General features: G+C 40.0%; 1 protein-coding gene across 2 annotated transcripts in view; it reads left to right on the plus strand.

Annotated features, from left to right (window-relative positions):
• Positions 1-23,708, plus strand: part of DMGDH (dimethylglycine dehydrogenase) — a 65,293-nt gene that overhangs the window by 13,563 nt on the left and 28,022 nt on the right. For both annotated transcript variants that reach the window (XM_007066693.4, XM_043546399.1), the window contains exons 3-7: positions 2,358-2,456; positions 6,659-6,823; positions 8,347-8,551; positions 19,370-19,618; positions 20,697-20,895. In XM_007066693.4, coding sequence (XP_007066755.2) covers positions 2,358-2,456; positions 6,659-6,823; positions 8,347-8,551; positions 19,370-19,618; positions 20,697-20,895 — 917 coding nt within the window. The remainder of the gene's footprint in view (positions 1-2,357; positions 2,457-6,658; positions 6,824-8,346; positions 8,552-19,369; positions 19,619-20,696; positions 20,896-23,708) is intronic.

The raw sequence follows: 23,708 nt of genomic DNA on the forward strand, positions 1-23,708 counted from the left end.
GGAACAATCTCCATCTGGCAAAGATAGAGCAAACTCTTCTTGGAATTGTAATCCTAAAGCAGGTTGGTCAGGTTATAATTGGCTCTAAATAGCACTCTTGAAACCAATAACATTCTTTATCTACAGCCAAATAGCACTCCAAAAAGTGTGAAATTCCTTCCTACATTTAAAAAGGTCAAAGATATTACTTCCAACTTGATCCTTGTAACTAAATGCCCATGGGTATGGGTATTATTGTGTGGTGAACACATCAGAGCCACTAGCAAATGGTTTTGGAAAGTAATTTGTGGCCCATATAACTAAATTATTATTACCAACAGTGATCACTACAACTGAATTTCACTGTATATAGAAGATTATTAAATACATCCAGGGGAGGAACAAAAGACTGATCAGGCAATGTTTGTACAAATAAAGGAACACAGTACAAAGATTATGATATGAATTGAGAGCAAGCGAAATACATGTAAATAGCTAGAGAAAAATGAGTGTTTTAAGAGTTAAGATATAATTTATTTATTTCTTCATTTTATTGAGCAAAACAGTAGATTAGACCTTGAGGACCTAATTTTTAAGAAGTGATCAAGACATATATGCATTGCAAAAACTGCAATAAAATTGCACTAGGTTCCGGCTCAAAACAATTAAAACAAAGACTTTCAGATTGTGAACAATATGGAAGATACTTATGGATCCAAGCCTTAGTAACAAAAATAATTCACAGTAACCACAACTGTAATATTTATGTTTAGGTGAATGGTTTTAATAGGTTAGATTGTTTTCCACGGGTCTCTTTTTGGGGATAAGGGTTTATACTGTTGTATAAGTTTTAAAATACCAAAAAAGAGAAAATCCTCATAATGAAAATTGGGAAACTACCGTTCCTTCAAAGTCATTGAATCTATCCCCCTGCAAGGGCAGAATAAAGTCCCTGGACAGAGCAATTCTAAGATATTGTTGAACTATTACCACTTTTGATCTTAGTGATGCTATATATGCTTCTTATGGCAAAGTACAAATTGTTATAGGAATAGCATTAAAATTAAATTCAATACAAACAGAAAGATGTTTTTAAATAAAACCAAACCTGCTAGCCTTATTCATTTGAGTCCCATTGATTTGAAAACTTAAAGGCTTAAGAAAAATATACAATGCAAAGTAACTAGAAATGGCAAACTGAAAAATGTCAAAACCAAAAGTAGTTTTACGTATGTGCTTATTTGGAAAATGTAAAGTGAAGCTGTCCGCATTCTTGAAAAAATTATAAGAGGACTTTTAGGAAGACAGGATGTAATCACCTATATTAGGATTCAGCCAGGATACCAGTGTTTATATCCCTCCTCTTGAAAACTCCATGATCTTTTTTATTATTTGTTTATATTTTATTGATTTTTTTCCTTCCAAAAATAAGAGAACAGACAAAAGAACAAAAAAGTGAAGGAAGGGAAGCAAGAAAAAGGACAAAAAGTGGTAGGCATAGGAAAGAAGAGCAACATCTCAGTTTCCAGCTAGCAGACATTAATCAAAGGTTTCTAAAAAGTTAGATCAAATCTTATCAAATGTGTCTGAGGTCCCTCTTCTCTTAAACATTAGCTGTTTTTTAGCTGCTAGGTCAGCCAGCTTCTTGTGCCAAGCTTCTGTTCCTGGCGGCAGTCTGCTCTTCCACGTAAGCAGTGTAAGTCATTTGGCTGCAAGCACTGCTCTACAGATCCAAGCTTTCTGTGAGTTGGAAAGTTTCTAAGATGATGGAATATATCCCAAAACACAGTTCTGAGAAGTAATTTTTCAGGAGGGATCCGTTATTATATTATTCCTCTTGCCTTCTTCTAACCAAAAGGATTGTATCCTGGGATTGTCCCAAAATATGAGCCAGTGTGGCTCCGGGGGACCCACATCCCAGCAGCAGTATATTTTGGCAAGGCCCATGTACTGTAGCCTATATGAAAGAATCTAGAGGATTTTTAGAAACCACAGCTAGTTGGGAACTCAGTTTTATGTCTCATTCAAAAGATTTATGTAGAAAAATGAATAGTTTAAGCAAGGAATGAAACTATAGTAGAGAACAAGTACCACGGAAATATTGTGACTTGACAAACTGATGAGAGAAGACGGAAGAACATCTGTGCATGGAAGGAGAGTGCTGGTAAACTACGAAACAATTTTTTTATAAATAAATTAATTAAATAAAAAGAACTGTTGGCTCCAGCCATGTGTTGCTTTTCTTTGTACAGCCATGTGTTGCTTTTCTTGACAGTTCCTTTTGAATAACATCTGGAAAAAAAGCTGCCTAGAAAGGGGGAGAGAAAACAATGCATTTCCAGAAATACTCATATGTTGTTTTTTGTTTCTTATTCAAGGCTGGGTTAACAACTTACTTTCATCCTGGAATAAATCTGAAGAAAATCCATTACTACAGCATCAAACTCTATGAAAAATTGGAGGAGGAGACTGGGCAGGTGAATTAAACACTTTAAAAATGTTAATTCAAATCAATATTAGTCATGCTAAAAAAAAAACTATGGGAAGATTTAGAATGGATACATTGTGTGTGTGTGTGTGCACGCGCGCGCATGCATATAAAGGGAGCTCTCATACCACAAGGGCTCACTTTGTCTGAATGTAGTTTGCTATTTGTATGTCTATCCTACATTCATTTTCTAGCATTTAACTCCAGAGTATTGTAGATGCTCCCCCACAATCCTTCTAACTCTTAAATAGAAAACAGATTTCAAAATTAAAACACTTATAACTGAGAAACCAAGCAGGCAAAGAGACTGCAGTATCATCTTTCTATTTGAGTTAAAACAGCATTCAGGAATGAGCAATCTGTCAATTAGGCATTCCTGGTTTTAATTTAAATGATTTAATGCTGTCCGTAATTGAGAAGATTGCTGTAGTTCATCGAATCCATTTCAGAGCTGTGCTTCGCTTTGGTGACTATATCATTTTCTCAAGCCAACATTTTCCCTCCTTCATGTTTGACACTGCAACAAACACAGTGATTCTCTCTCACTTTGCTAATCTGCCAATTTGATAATTCTCACAAAAAACCCTGTGGCCTTACCCTACTTTTCAGCAAGATTAAAGATGTTATCAGAATGCCAGAGTGAATTCTGCTATTACTAGATCTAATGTGGTACATGCACTCATATACTGGGAGGTATTAAAGCACAAATAGTTTAAACTAGGGCTGTCAGTTAATCATACTTAACTCATGCAATTTAATAAAAAAAATTAATTGTGATTAAAAAATTAATGGTGATGAATCACAGTTTTAATCCACTATTAAACAATAATAGAATACCAATTGACATTTATTAAATATTTTTGGATGTTTTTCTACATTTTCCAATATATTGATTTCAATTACAACACAGAATACAAAGTGTACAGTTCTCACTTTATATTATTATTTTTATTACAAATATTTGCACTGTAAAAATGATAAATAAAAGAAATAGTATTTTTCAATTCACCTCATACAAGTACTGTAGTGCAATAGCTTTATAATGACAGTGAAACTTAGAAATGTAGAATTTTTTTTGTTCTATAACTGCATTCAAAAATAAAACAATTTAATACTTTAGAATCTATGAGTCCACTAAGTTCTTCTTCTTGTTTAGCCAATTGCTCAGACAAACAAGTTTTTTTTATATTTATAGGAGGTAATGCTGTCTGCTTCTTGTTTACAATGTCACCTGAAAGTGAGGACAGGCCCTTTTGTAGCTGGTGTTGCAAGGTATTTATGTGCCGAATATGCTAAACATTTGTATACCCCTTCATGCTTCGATCACCATCATCAGAGGACATGCTTCCTGTTGATGACACTCCTTAAAAACATAATGCGTTAATTAAATTTGTGACTGAACTCCTCAGGGAAGAATTGTATGTCTTCTGCTCTGTTTTACCCACATTCTGCCATATAGCTCATGTTATAGCAGTCTTGGACACAGCAAATGTTCTTCATTTTAAGAACACTTTCACTGCAGATTTAACAAAACACAAAGAAGGTACCAATGTGAGACTTCTAAAGACAGATACAGCACTAGACCCAAGGTTTCAGAATTTGAAGTGCCTTCCAAAATCTGAGCGGGATGAGGTGTGGAGCATGCTTTCAGAAGTCTTAAAAGAGCCACACTCCGATACAGAAACTAAAGAACCTGAACAACCGAAAAAGGAAATCAACCTTCTGCTGGTGGCATCTGAATCAGATGATGAAAATGCACATGCATTGATCCTCACTGCTTTGGATCGTTATTGAGCAAAACCCGTCATCGTCCTATGGAATGGTGGTTAAAGCATGAAGGGACCTCTGAATCTTTAGCGCATCTGGCACGTAAATATCTTGCGACACCAGCTACAACAGTGCCATGCGAATGCCTGTTGTCACTTTCTGGTGACATTGTAAACAAGAAGCGGGCAGCATTATCTCCTGCAAATGTAAACAAACTTGTTTGTCTGAGCGTTTGGCTGAACAAGAAGTAGGACAGAGTAGACTTGTAGACTCTAAAGTTTTACATTGTTTTATTTTTGAGTGCAGTTATTTTTTTGTACATAATTCTACATTTGTAAGTTCAACTTTCATGATAAAGAGATTGCATTACAGTACTTGTATTAGGTGAATTGAAAAAAACAATTTCTTTTCTTTTTTACAGTGCAAATATTTGTAATAAAAATAATATAAAGTGAGCACTGTACACTTTGTATTCTGTGTTGCAATTGAAATCAATATATTTTAAAATGTAGAAAACATCCAAAATATTTAAATACACGGTATTCTATTATTAACAGTGCGATTAATTATTTTAATCATTGACAGCCCTAGTTTAAACTACACTTGACAAAATAAATGAACAAAAGCATGTTCCGTCGTATAATAGACTTCCTTTTTATTTCTGTTTCTTTGGTTATTCTCTAATTTTGCAGAAATTGGTAAATGGAAGTGAGTCCTTTACACTTACGAGGCCCTATCATGCACCCATAACCTGTGCAAAGTGAGGGTCCTTCACACATGAATCACACCTCTCATGCACAGAAAGAAGGGTCAATCACCTCTGCAACAGCACCCACCCACCTTGCCCTGTATTCTGTGGAAGGCACTCAATTGATACAGGAGTCATCTATATATGGAGGAGCTGGGCAGTGGGCAGGTTGAGTGTGGGGCAGGAGAGACGTGCATTGTGCCTCCACTGGTCCCTCAGAGATTCTTCATGAAAGCTAATATCACTCCAAGTTGTATTAACTTTCTGCAGCCCCTTCTATGCAGTGGAGGTACCCCTTAGAGTGGGAGGATTCCTCAATCAGTCACCAGCTCAATAATCTTTAGTGGTGCAGCTCCAATGGAGCCTTGCTGCAACAGAATGGAGAGGATAACTATTGCAGGGTCACAGAGTCGCCATGTGGATTGCCATCGCGTCCCAGTAGTCGCTCAGCCTGTTTGCAAGGGGGTTAGCTCCATTTCCTAACAGAACAATTAGAAGAAGAAATATTTGTGATGTGGGGTGGGGGTGATCGGGCCACAGTCAGTAATGTGAACAGGCACTTTCTAACTGGATTTAATTAATTATACTTCATTAAAATATCTTTATTTTTTCAGTAAAGATGTGTGGTCAGTTAACTTTTTATTTTTTATTTTGTAATATTGTCAATGTTTAAAATGCTGATTCTTATCCCTTTTGACCCAACTAGTTAGCCAAATTTAGGGCCCTGTGGGTTAGGAGGAGAAATTGATGATGGAGTCAGGTATCTTTGTACACTGTTAGCAAATAAACAGGACTGCATCAAAGTCCTGTTTCTTTGAACACTGTAGGAATCAGCCGCAGCAGACAGTTTCTCTGCTCACAGCTCTAGCCAAGCCCCCTTCAGCCAGCACATAGTGCAAAAGCTCTGTCTGGGCTTTTCACAAGGCCATGTTCTAATTGCTTATTCAAGCAGTCTCTGGTTCTTCATTGCTGCCTTTTCTCTCATTTTCTCTGGTCTTTCTAGTTTCTCTCTGAGACATGCAAACCTTCACAAAACAGTAGCCAGTGAAACCCCTTCGCCCACATTTGCCTTACACATGCCTTTAATTTGGCTGGTGACATGTGCTTGTGTTTGATGTAAATTGTTTCATAAAGGAGATTAATGGCTTCTTACAACTATCTTAAATGAAGGACAGTGGTTACATCCTCTGGTTTCAGAAAAGTTTACCCAGCTCATAATACTGACACTGAGATTATATTTGTATAATATACTAAACATTTACTTTTAAATTTATCTGATCTATTTTTGAAAATGTATAAATAGGTGGGATAAAGCCCACAAAGTTGGCTCATTAATCCAATCTTAGAGGTTCAAAATTAATAGAGAATGATGAAATACGATACAGAGAATCTTTTTTTTTTTCTTTTTTTTTTACAGCTTATTTTGAAGGTAGTGTACATTTAAGTAATATGCTCGCTCAGCTTAGTTAGGCTTTTATGTGGTTACAAATTGTTCCTTACTCCCCCCAATTCTACATTTGAGGCCTGATCCTTCAAGGGGATTTAGGGCTTGTGGTCACCAAAGTCAATGGCAAAACTCCCATTGACTTCACTGGTGTAGGATCAGGCATTCAGACAGGGATGAGACAAAGTCCTAATGATAACTCATTCATTTATTTTTGCTATCCATGTTTTAGGCTGTGGGATTTCATCAGCCAGGCAGCATCAGAATTGCTTCCACCCCTACTAGAGTGGATGAATTCAAGTACCAAATGACGCGAGCTGGTTGGCATCCAACAGAGCAGTATCTTATTGGGCCTGAGAGAATACAAGAGCTGTTTCCCATATTGAACATGGAGAAGGTAAAGAATAACCTTTTGTGAAAACAACATTCGTTGCGGTTAAATGTTGGACTTTCAAAGACATACTGTAAATCCAGGGCCTGATTCTCTTGTGCACTAAGGCCCTTAGTATAAAGGGTTTCGGCTCAAGCAGTGTAAAGGGGCTTAGTGTAAACGAGAATGAGCCACCTCCCCATGTGATTCTATTAAGGCAACTTTAACAGGATCCTCTGGGGGAGTTTCTATTGCGTGGGAGAGTAAATTCGGGAAGAAAGAGAAACACAGAGCCTGTTCAGGACACAGAGCCGAGACTCAGATCCAAGTATTCTAGGAAGCTCAGCAAAGGCAAATATGAAGGTTAAGGTTGGCATATTGTTTCTATTCTAAACCCCCTTGTTTAGTAGCTCAGAATTAGGTTTGGCAGAATTTGATTTTTACTTTTTTATAATTTTGCTGGGTAATATGAATATTTATTTTTAAGCAATTTTTATTTTTATCAATTTAAATTTTCACAGTTGCAGGAAATTGGGACGCATCAGACAGTTGGGGGCATCTGACAGTTAGGGGTAGCTGACAACAGACACTGAGATTTAAAAAGTGACAGCTTTATAACTGAAAACACAAATTGTCAACATCACATGTCAAAATATACAAAGTAAATATCCTTAAATCAAATTTTAATAAGTTCTCAAGCAGCACTTTCTTTCTTTGCCATCTGTACGTTTCTGTTATCATAAATGGAAATATTTTTTCATTGGTTTGTATGTGTATGGTGAAATCCGTGTTTACTAACATTTACTGATAAAAAATCTAATCCTCCCAAGCCTACTCATAATGAAGCAGTGCTGTCATGGAGTAGGATATGAGATTGATACTGGAGACCAAGAGCCAGAGTGGAGGCACAGGGCTTCTGTGTGGATGATGGCTCCCTTCAGGTACCTTGGGATTTGCATAGATCCTAGGGATTCACTGGACTTGTGAGCAAGAACTGCAGCCCATTCTGTAGAAGCAAAATCATTTTTCTAGTGGAACAATTCAAGGGAACTCCATGAGGTGAAATTTGCAAAGATTTCCTCCCATTAACTTCCTCCTCGCTGGTTTTCCCATGAGAGGGGGTTATCAGGGCCATTATTTTAATTTTTAAAATGTGGTAAATGTTTTAAAAGCTATCATAGATTTTCATGGGATGAGAAATGATCATACTAATTTTAAAATGTGCAAATGATCTAAACCTTCTGAATGTTACTACTTATGTTGAATTGTCTGAAACCCTTTATGAGATTTTTGGAAGACATTTGACACATTCTGTTCATTTGGGTTTCTTTCTGAAATCTTCAGCCTTGGCCTCTATCTCTATGATCACAGATAGATTCTGATGCTGGAGAATCACACTTCTATAAGACAATTAAGTTAGCCCGTTGAAGTCTTGATAATATAATATACTTTTAAAATTTGTTTTCAGTTGACTCAGGAAATTCAATTTAATATGAGATGCAATGAAAGCAGCAAATTTAATTTGAATTAATCTTGTGTGGTCCACTTAGGTTTTAGCTGGCCTGTATAACCCCGGAGATGGTCATATTGATCCCTATTCTCTCACTATGGCCTTGGCTGCAGGAGCCAGGAAATATGGTGCCCTGTTAAATTACCCAGTCCAAGTGACAAATCTGAGCCCTAGATCAGACGGGACCTGGGAAGTTGAAACTCCAAATGGAATAATTAGAACAAACAGAATTGTGAATACAGCAGGTAAGAATTAAAAAATACTTTGATACCTTTTAAAGTTTAAAAACTAACTGGTATAAGATCAAGAAACTCAGACTAAGCAGTAGTACTCTACTATTTGTCTTGTAGTAACATGTGCAATATGTTTTCTAGTAACTCTCTAGTTCCTGGTGAACCCATAAAACCCATGATTTGGTATCAGGCTGTCCTGATTTTTTTTAATGGGCTCTTGCTTCTCAATAGCATTGTGGAAACTGAGTGCTTAGTGGAAGAAATACCTTTCAATTATCCCTGACTAGACATTATTATTTATTATTTGTATGGAACAAAGACATTAATAACATTTTTTCTCTCTCTCTTTCTCCTGTGTGTCTCCAACAAAATACTACGGGTCAGACTATCCCATTAGCTTTTACAAGACAATCTGGTGGTCTGGGTTGGGGTGGGTGGAAGGGATAAAATGCTACCTCTGCAGTATTGTCCCCTCTCCTTAAAATTATGGAATCCCACATGGGTGCTCCTTGGGAAACAAGCTGGAATGATCAGATGGGGGTGTGGCAGGGAGTGAAGGGCTGGCTGCTCTCCATTATATCTTTCCTCAGAGACCTATTGGGGTGCAGCAAATAAGATAATACTGATCCTTTCAGTTTTATCTTACTCTGTGTTGCCCTCAGATGTGAAATTGCACTCCCATATCTTGGAGGGGGAGGATTTTTACTGTTTATTTGACTGGTAGGTTAAATGTCCCCTTTTTAACAATATATTTTTATGCTCCAGAAATATTAAGTTAAAATGATTTGTATTTATTTTCCTCTGTATGTAACTTCTAACCTTCACTGTATTAAGTATTACTTATTCGATATTAAGCAGTATGTGTAAAACTCTCCTTATTATATGTGGGTAGTAACACTGCATTTTTTAGTATGATTGCCCTATACTTGCCATTATAAGACCCTATGTTCGGTTGCTTCTAACTTTGCCAAACGTTAATCTTTGGGCTGAAATTTTCCATGCCTGGTGGCTGTTTCAGGTTGATTTTTTTTAAAAAAAATTTCTGCCAAAACTGTTCAGCCATTTCAAAGAACGAGTCTAGGAAAAAATAAATTTTTTTGACCATGTTAAATTCTTGAGACCTTTTCTTTGAACAGTTCTAGTGCCCCCATGCTTTGGAGAAGAAACTTTAAATTTGGCAGGGAGTGGCCTCTGTGTCAGGGATGTGCCTTTTGCCTGTGAAAATCCACCCAAATTTGGCCAAGTTATAAGCCTTTGAAAAATGTTCGGTAGAGGCATAGCAGAGTTTAACAGGTAAAATCTCCAAAGATTTCATCCTCAGAGTGTGCCTGAACCTCTCACAGGTCCTAGTGTTGACCAGACTGCATATGCATCAGCCTAAGGCTATGGGGACTCAGAAGGACTGCTTCCAGCTGCTCCAGGCTAGGGTGACCATATGCCCGTTTTGGCCGGGACAGTCCCCTTTTTAAGCCCTGTCCCGACCGTCCCAACTCTTTTGGCAGAAGTGGGCATTCGTCCTGTTTGCTCTTGCCCACGTGATCAGTTGACAAGAGCAAACAGATAAATACCCACTTTTGCCAAAAAAGCGGGGTGTGGTTCGGAGGGGGTGAGCAGGTATGCCAGCCCCTTGCAGGGAGGGGAGGGAGGGCTCCAGCACGGGGCAGGTAGGGTTTCAGCAACTAGCAATCCCAGCCCATCGGGGGATGGGCCTCAAGCAAGTGGCTCAGTCCGGCAGTGTGACAGCCCCGTGGGGGTAGGGTGGGGGGGGGCAGGGCTTGGGCCAGCCCTGTGCGGTGACATATGGTCATCCTAGGCCGGGCATCAGCACTGGGAGAAGGGAGTGAGTCCCCACAACCCCCCAGGCCACGTGAAGGAGGAAGCTCTCTGATTCACATACAGAAGGGGACAAAAGCTGAACCAAGAGGGAGGGAGAGAAGTAAATGGGAATAAGGACTCTGGTGGGACTGCAGTGGGGGAGAAACTGAGCAGGAGCTGGACAGGAGAGACTGGTACTGGTTGGGCAAGGAGATGGAGACTGGGAGCTGAAGGTGAGGAAGAAGGGAGGCTGGAACTGGGAGTCAGAGGGTGGGAAGGGGAGGCTGGGGCTTTTTGGGCAAAGAGACTGGGCCTGGGTGCTATATAGTCAGCTGACTGGGTGTGTGAGCCAGTGAGTTGGCTGTGGGGAGCACCGATATTGCAGGAGCAAGTGGCACGGGGCCGGTGGGAGGGGGAGAAGACTGGGACTGTCTGGACAGGAAAACGGACTAGGAACCAATGGGGGGCAAAGGGGATGGGGGAAGGAGAGACAGATCTGACATGGAGATGGAGTGTGGATGAAGAACTGGGACTGGCTTGGCAAGGCACTGGGACAAGAAGGAGGTGGAGTGGGAGACTGAGATTGTATGAGAAACTTGGGATGGAAGACTGGAAGTCAGTGGAGGTGGGGGGAGAGGCAGATAGGATGAGGAGCCAGGAACAGGGGAGTTGGCATTGACTAAGTAAGGAGACTGTGAACAAGGTGTTGGGGCAGGAGGGAGGAAGAGGGACAGGGTGTGGAGAGAGCCTGGGAGTGGCAGGGAGATTGAGGCTCAGACAATGAGCCCAGAGGGGAAAAGTAGGAGGGGCTGTGGCTGTGCAAGGAGACTGCGACTGAGATGAGAAGCCTGAGGAGCGAAGATTGGGATTGAATGAGCAAGGAGAATGGAACTGGGAGAAGGAGCCAAGGATGAGAAAGAGACAAGGAACAAGTTAGAGGGGATGGGGCAGGAGGGGTTAAGCTTGGTGAAAATAGGCAGCAGTGTCTGTGTCCGCTACAGAGCTTGGAATGGAATTCAAGATTCCTGAGTCCGCTGTCAGCAAATTCCTCTGCTGTCAGCAAATATCTGTGAAGACCAGTGGTAAAGTGTATGTTTCATCCCCCTCTAGTGCTTGTCCGCACAGAGGATGACAAATGATATTGCTATCAATTACTCCCTTAGCTTAAGCAGCAGAGGTTTGTGTGGTGGATCTAAAAGGTTCCAACCCCGCTGATGGCTGAGGTGGATGTCATATGATGCCACATGATGGAATTTCTGTTTTTTCTATTTTTAAAAAATCCTATGCAAGTATATACAAGAAAACTGCATTAAAAGAACATTATTAAGGTTGCAAAGTCAAGCACTCAAAAGTTTGGATATGCCAGAATTAAGGTGGTTCTTCCAACTGCTGTTAGGCCCCCTTGTGCACATGCACTGTAATAATCTTTAATTCCATTACTGCCTGCTATACTGCAGAGGACCGTGGACCTGCTCTGGGGGTGAATCAGAGTTGTATAGTAAATGGGACTTTTTTGGTAGGACTCCAGCCTCATTTGTTGCAGAAGTTGGAAACTGAAATGAATGAAGCAGGGGACTGCAGGAAAAGAAAGGATAGTCGCATAAATAAGAACACTTAGTGCTGTCCTGGGAACTGGATTCTGTCCCTGCCTCTGCCATAGAATTCCTGTGTGATGCTGAGCAAGTCACTTAAGCCAAACTTCTTAGACCTGGTCACTATTTGTATGTTCCTCATTTTCTGGTAGCCCAGCTTGAGACCCTGGGGCTTTGTTTGCAGAAGTGCTGAGCTCCCACATCTGCACTGAAGTAAATGGGAGCTGTGCTTGAATATATGAAGTTCTATACAGTGCCAAGTATTCTGCAAAATCAGGTCCTAGATAGCTCAGTTTGGACACAAAATTGTTAATTTTTTTTGCCTTAGTCAGACTGTGCATCAGATCTCCATTTATAAAATGGGGATAATACCACACCTCCTCTTCACAGTGGTGTTGGGAAGATAGGTTAATTAATGTGTGTGAAGCACTCAGATACTATAACGATGACCACGACAGAAAAACCGATGAGGTAATTAATTCTGTATTTAGAGCAGGGTTTGAATTCATGTAGTAAAGAAAGCCAATGGCCACACTTTGAACAATGAGAAAAAATATTGGAAGCTGCTCATTAGTAGAGCTCCATCCATCTTGTGTGTAGTATCTCACTGATGAGCATACCAATGCCAAGGCAAACCCTATATTATGAACAGGACTATGCATAGCAAGGAGGTAACAAATTTCCTACTGATCTGCATAGCTGCAGCCTATGACTCTCCTGTCCTGGGAGGCTTTGTTTCTGCCCCAGCAGGAGGTGTGACATGGGAAACCAAAGACTGCATCTACAGCGTACAGGAATTGTGGTATCTCTACACTTCCTAGAGGACTTAGTCTATGCACACTGTGTGCTGAATAAGATGGGACCAGTAAAAAAAAAGTTTCTGATCATTTAATTAGAGACTGTATCATATTTAAGGTTCCACAGACAACCTTGATACTGGTATTTTCTATTTTTTGAGCACTTGACTTTGCAACCGTAATAACATTCTTTTAACATAGTTTTCAGTGTAATTGTGTATGGAGTGATGGGACTGCCTACAACGGCATGTGGCCCATCAGCAATTGCTAGTAGCAAAAATCCCCAATGGCCGGAGATGGAAACACTAAGTCGGGAGAGCTCTGAGTGTCAGAGAATTTTTTCCCAGGTATCTGCCTGGTGGGTCTAACTCAGTGGTTCTCAGCTATTCCAGACTACTGTACAGGAGTTGGATTTGCCTTGCATACCCCCAAGTTTCACCTCACTTAAAAACTACTTGCTTACAAAATCAGACACAAAAATACAAAAGTGTCACAGCACACTATTACTGAAAAATTGCTTACTTTCTCATTTTGTCTGTATGAAATTTTAGTTTGCACTAACTTCACTAATGTTTTTTATGTAGCCTGTTGTAAAACTAGGCAAATATCTAGATAAGTTGATGTACCCCCTGGAAGACCTCTATGTACCCCCAGGGGTACACATACCCCTGGTTGAGAGCCAATGGTCTAACTGATCACCATATTTGGGGTCGGGAAGAAATTTTCACCCAAGTCAGATTGGCAGAGACCTTGAGGGTTTTTTTCCTTGCTATGCAGCATGGGGCATGGATCACTTGCAGGTTTAAACTAGTATAAATGGTGAATTCTCTGTAACTTGAAGTCTTTAAACCATGATTTGAGGACTTCAGTAACTCAGCCAGAGGTTAGGGGTCTATTTCAGGAGTGGGTGGTTGAGGTTCTGTGGCATGCAGTGTGCAGGAGGTCAGACTAGATGATCACAATGGTCCCTTCTGACCTTAAAGTCGTCTATGAGTAAGTAAACACACATAACTTTATAACCTTGTGCATGTTTTATCTTATGTCAAGTATCAAGAACACTGGGAATGAAGGGTTTTTCAGGCCTCTGACAAGTTCTGTCCCTCCCTGTCATCCTGTTCTTCCTCCCTTTATCTCTCACGGTCTTCCTTAGAGGATACCATGTTTTCTTCCCTCCCATTCTGTGCTTTTCCAGGTCATACAGTTCTGCTTCAAAATGGTTTTACTCTTTCTTAATCAAACACATGCAGCCTGGCACTAGAACTGGATGAAACATGGGATTTCCAGTTTATGGGAAATACTGCTATTTCAAAATTTGAATATGGTCTGAATTGGGCTAAAACCAAATTTATCAAAATTTCCTGCTAACTGGAACTTTCCCAAAAAATTCATTTCAGAAACACTGACATAGTATTGTATTTCCAAAACTAAATATGCTCCCCTGACCCCAACAGCTGCTGAGTGAGACTGTCATTCTTGGGAAATTGTCATTATTGCCCAGGCAAGTGGCAGGAAACCCTTCTGCTGGAGTCCTGCCTTTGATTTGCCAAAAGTTCGCTGGACCCGAGATGTTTCCATGAAACCTGTCGGGTGTTCTACAAATCGTTATTTTCCAGTAGAACTCTGTTTTATTGGAAAACTTCTGACCAGCTCTTCCTGGCACCTTTGGATCTCTGATATGCTCCAGAATCTTTTCCCCTGGCTGTCAAGTTCCAGACTTCCCTTGTCATCATTCTCAGAAGTTTTGAAGGCAGTGGGAGCTGCTGGGTGCTCAGCATTTTGGCAATCGGACCACTTACATGTCAAACTTCAGGCACCCATTTTCTGAAAACTTGGCATTAGAGCATATTGATGAAGTTTGCACATTTAATAACTTTCCTTATATTTTATAGTGTGATTGGCATCCTTTTGGTTGTGTTGTCAATTGTCATTATATACAGCTTTCCTCACAACTGCTTTCCAGAGGTTATCATTATTTGTAAAGCCAATCTGCAGCCTTGTGAAATCTCTTAGGCTTTTTCATTTGCTTTGATAACTTATTAATCCAAAGATATGCTTGGCTAAGCCTAATTCTAATATACAGCTAAGTGTTCAGCCAAACGCTGAACATTTAAAGTTGATATTGCTTAACATTCTACGTCAGGGTATGCAACCACTACTATGACCAGTGTATGCTATTAACTTTCTTTCAGCCACCATTCACTCTTCATTTCAACCCCAGCCCTTCAAATCATTACTGTTAATTTTGATGCCGGCCATGGCTAGACTCATGTTGCTAACTCGAAGCACAGCAGGGTTAATCAGAGAGCTATCTGCTCTTTTTTTGGGCACAGTCAACATTTGCTGTGGAACTGGAATGAACAAGTTTAAACCAACTTGAAGCTGTTCCACTTGTGAGTTTTCTATTTTTAAATAAGCAGGCCCCTAATGAATAATCCCTGACATAAACTAACTGGTGTTGAACTTGCTGAGGAGGCTAGCAGTGTATTTATAATAGAGTTATTAATAAAACCTTAAGAAATGGTGATTTTATTTTAGATATGCATACTGCATGTACAGATATTTGACCTCACAGCAGTTGTTCCATTTTACAACAGTTTGGGAATGTACTTAGAAATGGAACATTTAGTTTTTTTTAATTGAGTTATTTTTTCTTTTACAATATCTTACCAGACTACCTGCTATCTAAATTTGCCAAACAATACTAACGCTAAATATTTCACTCTGAGATGTTTTTAATCACTTTCATGTAGAAAAATTCTAAAGGTATAAATTATGCTTTTGCTTTAGCTGTCTCTCCCATGAGAGGGGGAGTTTGACATCTGCTTCCAGTTAGAATTTTTTTTCTGAGAGCACACTCTTTCTTTAAGACTTTTTTTTTTTTTTTTTGCACACGGTTCAGAATTTTTAGGCACAGAACCAGTGATGGATCCCAGCTGTTGCCCTGGGCTAATTAAGTAAGCAACAATTCAATACTGCAGTACTGAATCCTGTAGTCAACATAAAAAATAGTTAAGTATAATACCTGTATAAGTGGATTTAAAAAGTGGTGTTGAATAACACTGGAGGTTCTGCTTATGATTAACTCCATATTGGTTGTCGTCAAAAATCTAACATGAGATCATATACAGACAGCTGCACTATAGTAATATATTTCAGGAAATATCTTCAATTTTAAGAAGCTGTTTACGGCATCTTATAGTGCACATTTTGAAAGGAACACAGTTAAGACTAGTAAACCTAAAATTAAATCTACCAGTTTTGTTTGTTTGCAGAGGAGGATATACATGTTGTGCCATCCATTCACCCTTCTTGTTCTGTTTTTTTGTGAGCAAGTAAAATAATAAAAATTATTATAGTCCTGTTCTTGGAACATCAGTATGTCTTATTCCAGGGTGAGGCCAGACCAATGAGAGGCTATGTCACCACTTTCCCCATAACCTTGGGTGTTTCACAATGCTATGCTATTGTAGCTCCCAACCTAGGCTGCTCACAAACAGCCGAACAGCAGGCAGATCACACCCTGAGTGTCTTTGTATAGCAGCAGCCCTGGTCCAGCAGCTCTGATCCCCAGCAGCCTTCCAGCAACACACCAGTCACACTCTGGCTTCCACCAGCCTTGGTTACTGTGTGCAGGGTGCCCTAAAACACTCTCAGGCCTGAATTTTCCCAAAACGTGTTCTGCACTTACCAGCCCTCTCCTGGACAGTTCAGATATTAAGGTTTGTTGCTCCTGTACAGAGTCAGTATTCAACAGTTTGCTACCTTACATGGAGTTACCAAACAGTTCAGTTTAAACACAGCACTGGGTTGGTTTAGATTAAAAAATAAAAAAAGTTTATTAACAAAAGAAGATAGGATTTTAAGTGAATTCAAGTATAGGAGATAAAGTTAGAAATGGTTACAAGCAAATAAAAGTGAAAACGCATCTAAAAGTCTAAAACTTAATTTAGCAAGTGTTGGTTCTAGCATTTGTTTAAGACAGTCTTTCTGACCTACAGTCTTCCAGGAAGATGACGACTGACTTTTTCCTTCGTCAGGATCGCTCCCAGAGTCCCAAAGATGCTAGTGCCTTTGTCTTCTTAGGTGAAAGAGAGAGAAAGCATGGAGTTTTCTGCCCCTTCGATTTATAGTCCAGTGTACCCTTGAAATAGATTCTTCTGAAGATTATCCCTCAAAGCAAAGTTTATTCAATCAGTAAAGAAAGTGACATGGAGTCTGGTGGTAAATGAGGCTCCATGCTCTTTCTTACCACCTGTGTTTGCTAAAATGCAAATTTGCTTGGTCTCCTGCCGTCTCCTCCCTCTGCTGTCTTGAGTACCCTGTTTACTACTTATATTTAAATTGAGGTAAAAACACATTTCTTTATTTAGGATAGATATGTTTAACAACCTTTTCCTAGGCTGGGTTGTGTGGTTTTGTATATGTGATAACATCATACAGGGGGATTTCATAACTTTATATGTAATACTGCTACATACATATCACCATGGTATTATTGACCAGCACATTATTAGTTTTTAAATGATACATCATAAGGCATATTTTGTACAAAGATTATCACAGTAGTGTAGGGTGACCAGACAGCAAGTGTGAAAAATCAGAACATATAACTGTGTATGTTTATATCTCATATAACTGTGTATGTTTTCATTACCCATATAAATGTCTAACCCTCTTTTGATTCCTATTAAGGTCGGGGCTCAATTGTATCTTGTGGCAATGAGTTGCAGAGGTCTATTATGTATTCTGTAAAGAAAATATTTCCATTCATGAATTTTAAATTTGTTGCCTTGTTCTTGTATTATGAAGAGGATATAAGTAGGCACAACTGATTTATCTCTTGTGTACCATTCCTTATTCTGAATATCTTTTTTGTTTCCTCTCTTATTTATTCTTCTCTAAACAGTGGTAGTCTTTTCAATCTTTTCTCCACAAAAGTATTCTATGCCTCTAACCGCTTTTGCTACTTGTCTTTGGATGCCTTTTTTTCTCCCTTTACATTTTTAAAAAAGAGAGGGTGAGCGGAATTGAACAAATTATTCCAAGTGAGGATGTACCGCTGGTTTATATAAAGGCAGTATAATATCCTCTTTATTAATTTCTATCACATCCTTGTGCATACTAACATTACTTTCTCTTTTGACTTCCTGTGTGCACTGTTCAAAGATTTTCATTGCGCTGTCCTCACAAGTGCCCAGGCCTTTTTCTGAAGTGGTTACAGTTAACTTAGAACACTGTATGAATAGTACAGATTATTCTTTCCAATGTGCATTATCTTGCATTTGTCAGCAATGAATTACATCTGTCAATCTGCTGCTCATCCACATACCATGTAGCTTCTCCAGCCCACTGGGAAGATCTGCATGGTCTTCTGTATTCTTAACAAACATAAAAAATGTTGAACTCCAATGATCCCTAACCATCAGAAGGCAAAGGAGTCTTGTGGCTGCTTTAAGTTGTACCAAGGGCCCTAGAAACCCCAAGAATCAAGGGAGTATAAAGATGGCATAGCCACCTTTGATGAATCCCTTGGGTTGTAGGCATATTTGCAGTATTTTGGGGTGCACATTGTTGGGATTCCCTCCAAGACCTTTTCCACTAGGCTTATCCAGAACATCTTGTCCAGTTCTGGGAGAACACTTCATCCAGCCCTCTAGGATCCAAAGCACTCAGTTCAACTCCCCATTTTGTCACTCAAGTTCCTTTATTTGGCATACAGCAATGTAATGCTGAGTTGATCAGACTCAAATGCAGGGGATGGATGAAGGGTACATCACAGCTCCAAAGTTACACAGAAACCCTCTCTCTCTCTTTACATACATTTACACATCTCATTGAATTTACTGTACATTACATCACACATTTTTGGATTGCAGGAACCAAATCCCAGCACAGCTTGGTTCCTTTGCAGGAACCAATCCCAGCACAGCATGCTCTGTCCATGCATTGTCCATGTTCGATCTATTCTTTATCTCATGTCTGCTGTCACGCTGTCCGGAGTGGCTCATGACTGTGAGGGCCCATCTCAGGGTGGACTGTCAAAAACAGGGCAGACACCCCAAACTAGTGGTATGTTCTATAATAAGATTTCACCAAGCCAGTAACAAATGTGAACTCCTGGATCCCTAATATCAGCCTTACCATGGAGTCACAGACAGTCCCCTTAGACTCTTCAGTCTATCTTGCCACCCAAGCAAGCTGGATTTAGTGATAAATGGTCACCTACACCAAAAACCACAAAATATTCAGGTTGCTTCCAATCCCAAGAGACCAGTCACTTACTCCACATCAGTGGGTACCCTAGATCTTACACCACAGACAATGCCTGTAGCCAATCCCTGTAATAAAATATCTAAAGGTTTATTAACAAGGAAAAAGAAATGAGAGTTATTTATATATTAAAGTAAGCAAATACATCCACACAGATCTAAATCCCAAGAGTGACAGAGTTGTAGTAATCTGTCAATTCAAAATGGCTTTCAGGGCATACGCAGGGTTAACCTTTATTTTGAGTCTGATCAGCTCAGCGTAGCATTGCTATATGGCAAATAAAGGTTACCTGGGTGACAAAATCCATTCACTGAAATTGTTTGCGTATTAGCATAGTTGTTTATTGTGTTTCTTAGGCTTCTGGGCTCGTGAAATAGGCAGAATGATTGGACTGCACCATCCCCTCATACCTGTTCACCATCAGTATGTTGTCACATCAACTATTCCTGAAGTGAAAGTCCTGAAAACGGAATTGCCTGTGCTTCGTGACTTAGAAGGATCATATTATCTAAGACAGGAAAGGGATGGGCTTTTATTTGGTCCATATGAAAGTCAGGAGAAAATGAAACTACAGGAGTCCTGGGTAACAAATGGAGTCCCACCAGGTAATTTTAAAAAATTACATATATCTTCAAAGCTTGATAAACTATAGAAAATAGTTAATAATATAAAGCACAGCAGCATATTTCCCTTTATAACACTTTCTTGTATGATGAGACGTGGAAGCTATTGAAAATTTAGTTGCAACATATACTTTTTTTGCGTATCTTTCAAAATATGACTACAGCCTCTGTGAGAGACTGAACAGAAATAACACTCTGAACACGAAGACAGACTATTGTATATATGAATGAAATAGATCCATAAACACAAAGGGCTTTGACCAGCATTAGAGAAGTCTCCTGTGCCTGTCCATCTCTTTCCTGCTTCAGTGTTGAGACTTTGTGTCGTTAATGATAATAATCATACCTAGCTCTTACATAGTGCTTCTCATCAGTAGATCTCAAAATGCTTTACCATTGCAGGTAACATCATTATCCCCATTTCACAGGTGGGGAAACTGAGACTCAGATAAGTAAATGACTTGCCCAAGGTCATCCAAAAGGTCAGTGACAGAGCCAAGAATAGAGTCCAAGGCCAAGTCTACACTACAGACCTATATTGGTATGTCTGCATCGCTCAGGGGTATGAAAAATCCACACCCTTGAGAGACATACTTATACCGACCTAACCCCTGGGGCAGACAGAGCTACGTCAACAGGAGAAGCTCTGACAGAGGTAGATTAACTACGCCAACAGGAGAAGTTCTCCTGTCAGCATAGTAGTGTCTTTGCTACAGCAGCGCAGCTGCACTGGTGCAGCTGTGCTGCTATAGCACTGTACTTGAAGACAAGCCCCAAGTCTCTTGAGTCCTAGTGCAGTGCCTGAGCTGCTAGGCTGCACTGCTTCCCCTTAGATCAAGAGAAATAAAATGAAAGCTGACTTAAATCCAGTTGCCCTCAGTTTGTGCTCTTCTTACAGGGAAATGGGGTTTTGTGAGGTAAAGATAGAAAAGGTGTGGATATACAGACTGATGAATTACATACTGCTATTGCTTATATATATATATATTGTATGCATATATTTAAAACAAATATTTACAGTTTATTACAAACATATAATATGTATCAAATATTTGTGCAGGTTTTGGAAAGGAACTTTTTGAGTCTGATTTAGACAGAATAATGGATCATATTGAGGCTGCAATGACAATGGTCCCAGTCCTGAAACAAGCAGACATCATTAACACAGTTGCTGGTCCTATCACATATTCTCCAGACATTCTTCCTATGGTGGGACCGCATCAAGGTGTCAGGAATTACTGGGTAGCAATTGGCTTTGGGTGAGTAAATTCATCACACCATTAACTTCTGTCCATCGTGTATTAAAGTAAAGCTAATTACAATTGCATTCAATTTCAGCATCACTGACCTTGTTTTTTTAAAGTATACTGCACACTACCCTGTGCCTGCAAGTGGCCTCAACCATCTGATCATGTGCATCTCCTTATATTCGGCGATATATTTGTCACCACTCCCACCCATCCTGTGGCTCTTTCTCACCAGCTCTTTTTCTGTTCTTGCTCCTCTTCTTCTGCAGCATGGAACAGTTAACCTCAAGGCCAATGTCATGAAATCAGTAGTATTTAAAATTTTGTGTGTACCAAGATAGAATCTGATAGAACCAAGATACTGTTTCTTAGAGTACATCTTTCAGTTTATTTGTGCAAATAACTTTGGGCCATACTGGGCCACACAATTAAACACCCACAGCTGACTCAGGTCAACTGATTCGGCCTCCTGGGGCTTGTGCTGTGGGGCTGTAAAATTGTCATGTAGACATTCAGGCTTGGGCTGGAGCCTGAGCTCTGGGACCCCATAAGGGGGGAGTGTCCCAGAGCTAGCTCCAGCCTGACCCCAAACATCTGCACAGCAATTTTTAGCCCTGCGGCCCGAGCCCCATAAGCCCAAATCAGCTGACCCAAGCCAGCTGCAGCCATGCCACAGCTCTTTTATTCCAGTGTAGATGTATCCATTGTCTTCTCCATGGGCTATTTTGCAGCTGCAAAGGATTGTGCAATTCCAGTTGTGGCAAGGATGAGTAGAACAAAGGAAGCTTAACATTTGAGGTGCTAAATGGAATGTTGTATGTTTTGTGGAGAGGGGTGAAGAAGTACGAAGCAGAGGGTACTAAAAGAGTATTGGGAGTATTGGCTGTTGTGGAAGGGGTGTGCCAGATGAGAGTACTAGGGGTGCCAGAGGTTGAGAAGATGGATACTGTAGGTGAGTGTTGTTGGATGTTAGAGGTAAGTGGTAGATACTGGGGAAGGTACTGTTTGAGGAGATCAGGTGCTGCTCATTCTGTCTCATTGTGATATTCTTATATTAACATTTTCGTTAATCATGGTCTACAACGTATTCACCCTAAATTCCTTGCCACATTCCGTTACCTCAGCTGATCATTGCTCCAAGATGAATGGATAATTGCCTGATCATCAGATCAGAATCCAGTAAGGCCTTATCCACTTTTTCTTCACTTTACAAACCCTCATATATAAAACTATATAAGAGATTAAGATGCTTTCCCAGGCTCCCAAAATAAAATAGTTTGATCATTTTGAATTGAATGATTAAGTACACTTGCTATTTGAATTCAAGAGGTTTTAAAAATTTCACCTTTTAACTACACACTTAATATTCTTATCTAAAGCACTGGGTTCCAGAAAAGACTGCTTTATTACATTAATTGCACTGCCTGTGGGCCCTTTTCTCCTCCCACTGAAGTGACTTCAGTGGGAATAGGATTAAGGTCCATATCGAACTGACTGAAGACAGCAGAGAGGGTTTTATTCCTATTATAAACTTAATTTTTTTAAACAAGTATACATTTGTTTAGCTTCTGAATGTTGGGACCCAACGTTTAATGGGGATATTGGTGAGACAGGGGTATCTGTATTTCAGGGGTCATTTACACTCAGAACACTATAGAAGCAGATGTTTCCATGTATGTTGTAATTTTGTGTGTACATTGGTAGTCTTTATCTTAGAGTTCCCGGTCAGAACAGTGTGTTTGAAGTCTAAGTGAATGTGTGTGGTTTTTTTGTAATAATTTATTATTTGTGTGACGCCAACAGCTTGCTGCGCACTTTAGTGTGTAGACAGGTTAATAATTATTATGGGTGGGACTGGTATTGCTACATATTATTAAGGTTGCCAGACACTTCCCATTATAAGACCTAGTTTTCAGTTGTTTATAACTTTGCCAAACTTTAACCAGATAGCCTTGAAATTTTCTGTGATGGGTGTCTGCCTTAGGCCGAATAAGTTTCAGCTAAAACATTTCATCTGTTTCTGAGAATAAGGCTCAGGAAAAATATATTGTTTGGCCCATGTTAAAAAACTTCTGGTGCTCTTTTGTTTGAAAAGATCTAGAGTCTCCATGCTTTGGAATAGGGACTTGAAATATGGCAGAGGGGTGGCCTTTATGTCAGGGATGTGCCTTTTGTCATCTCTGTGAAAATCCATCTAAACTTGTCCAAGTTATTAGCCTGAGAAAAATCACTGATCACATATGCTTAGTAGAGAATTGTCGGACCTTCATTACAGAAATCTCTGAAGACTCCATCCATATAGGCATGCTCCAGCCTTAGGCTGAGGTGGACTCTCCCTGCAATTGCAGTTCTGGGAGGCTGCGGGCAGGGTTGAGTCCAGGCGCTGGAAGTGAGAGCAGGGAGCTTGTCTCTCCTGTGTTTTCAACTGTTATCCAGGCAGTGTGATGAGGAAGCTGCCTGATTCAAGTTCAAGGGTGACAAGAGCTGGATGGGGAAGTGGATTGGGACAAGAGTCTGTGGAAGAGAGGTTAGGGGTATGTGGACTGAGACTGGAGGCTGGGAGGGAAGAGGGAAATTGGAACGGGGAGTTGAGGGAAGAAATGGGACAAGTTGGGCAAGGAGACTGAGACTGGGAACCACCAGACAGAGGAGACTGGAGCTGCTTGGGGAAGCAGACTAAGATTGGAAACCAATGGGGTGGGAGAAGGGGAACGGAGAGGAGACACCTCTGATAAGGAGCAGAGATTTCAGGGGAGAACTGACACTGGCTGTGCAAAAACACTGGGATAAGGGGACAGGGTGACGGTTTTTCTCTGTCTCTGGGG

The sequence above is a fragment of the Chelonia mydas genome, chromosome 5, assembly GCF_015237465.2.
Source record: "Chelonia mydas isolate rCheMyd1 chromosome 5, rCheMyd1.pri.v2, whole genome shotgun sequence".
NCBI lineage: Eukaryota > Metazoa > Chordata > Testudines > Cheloniidae > Chelonia > Chelonia mydas.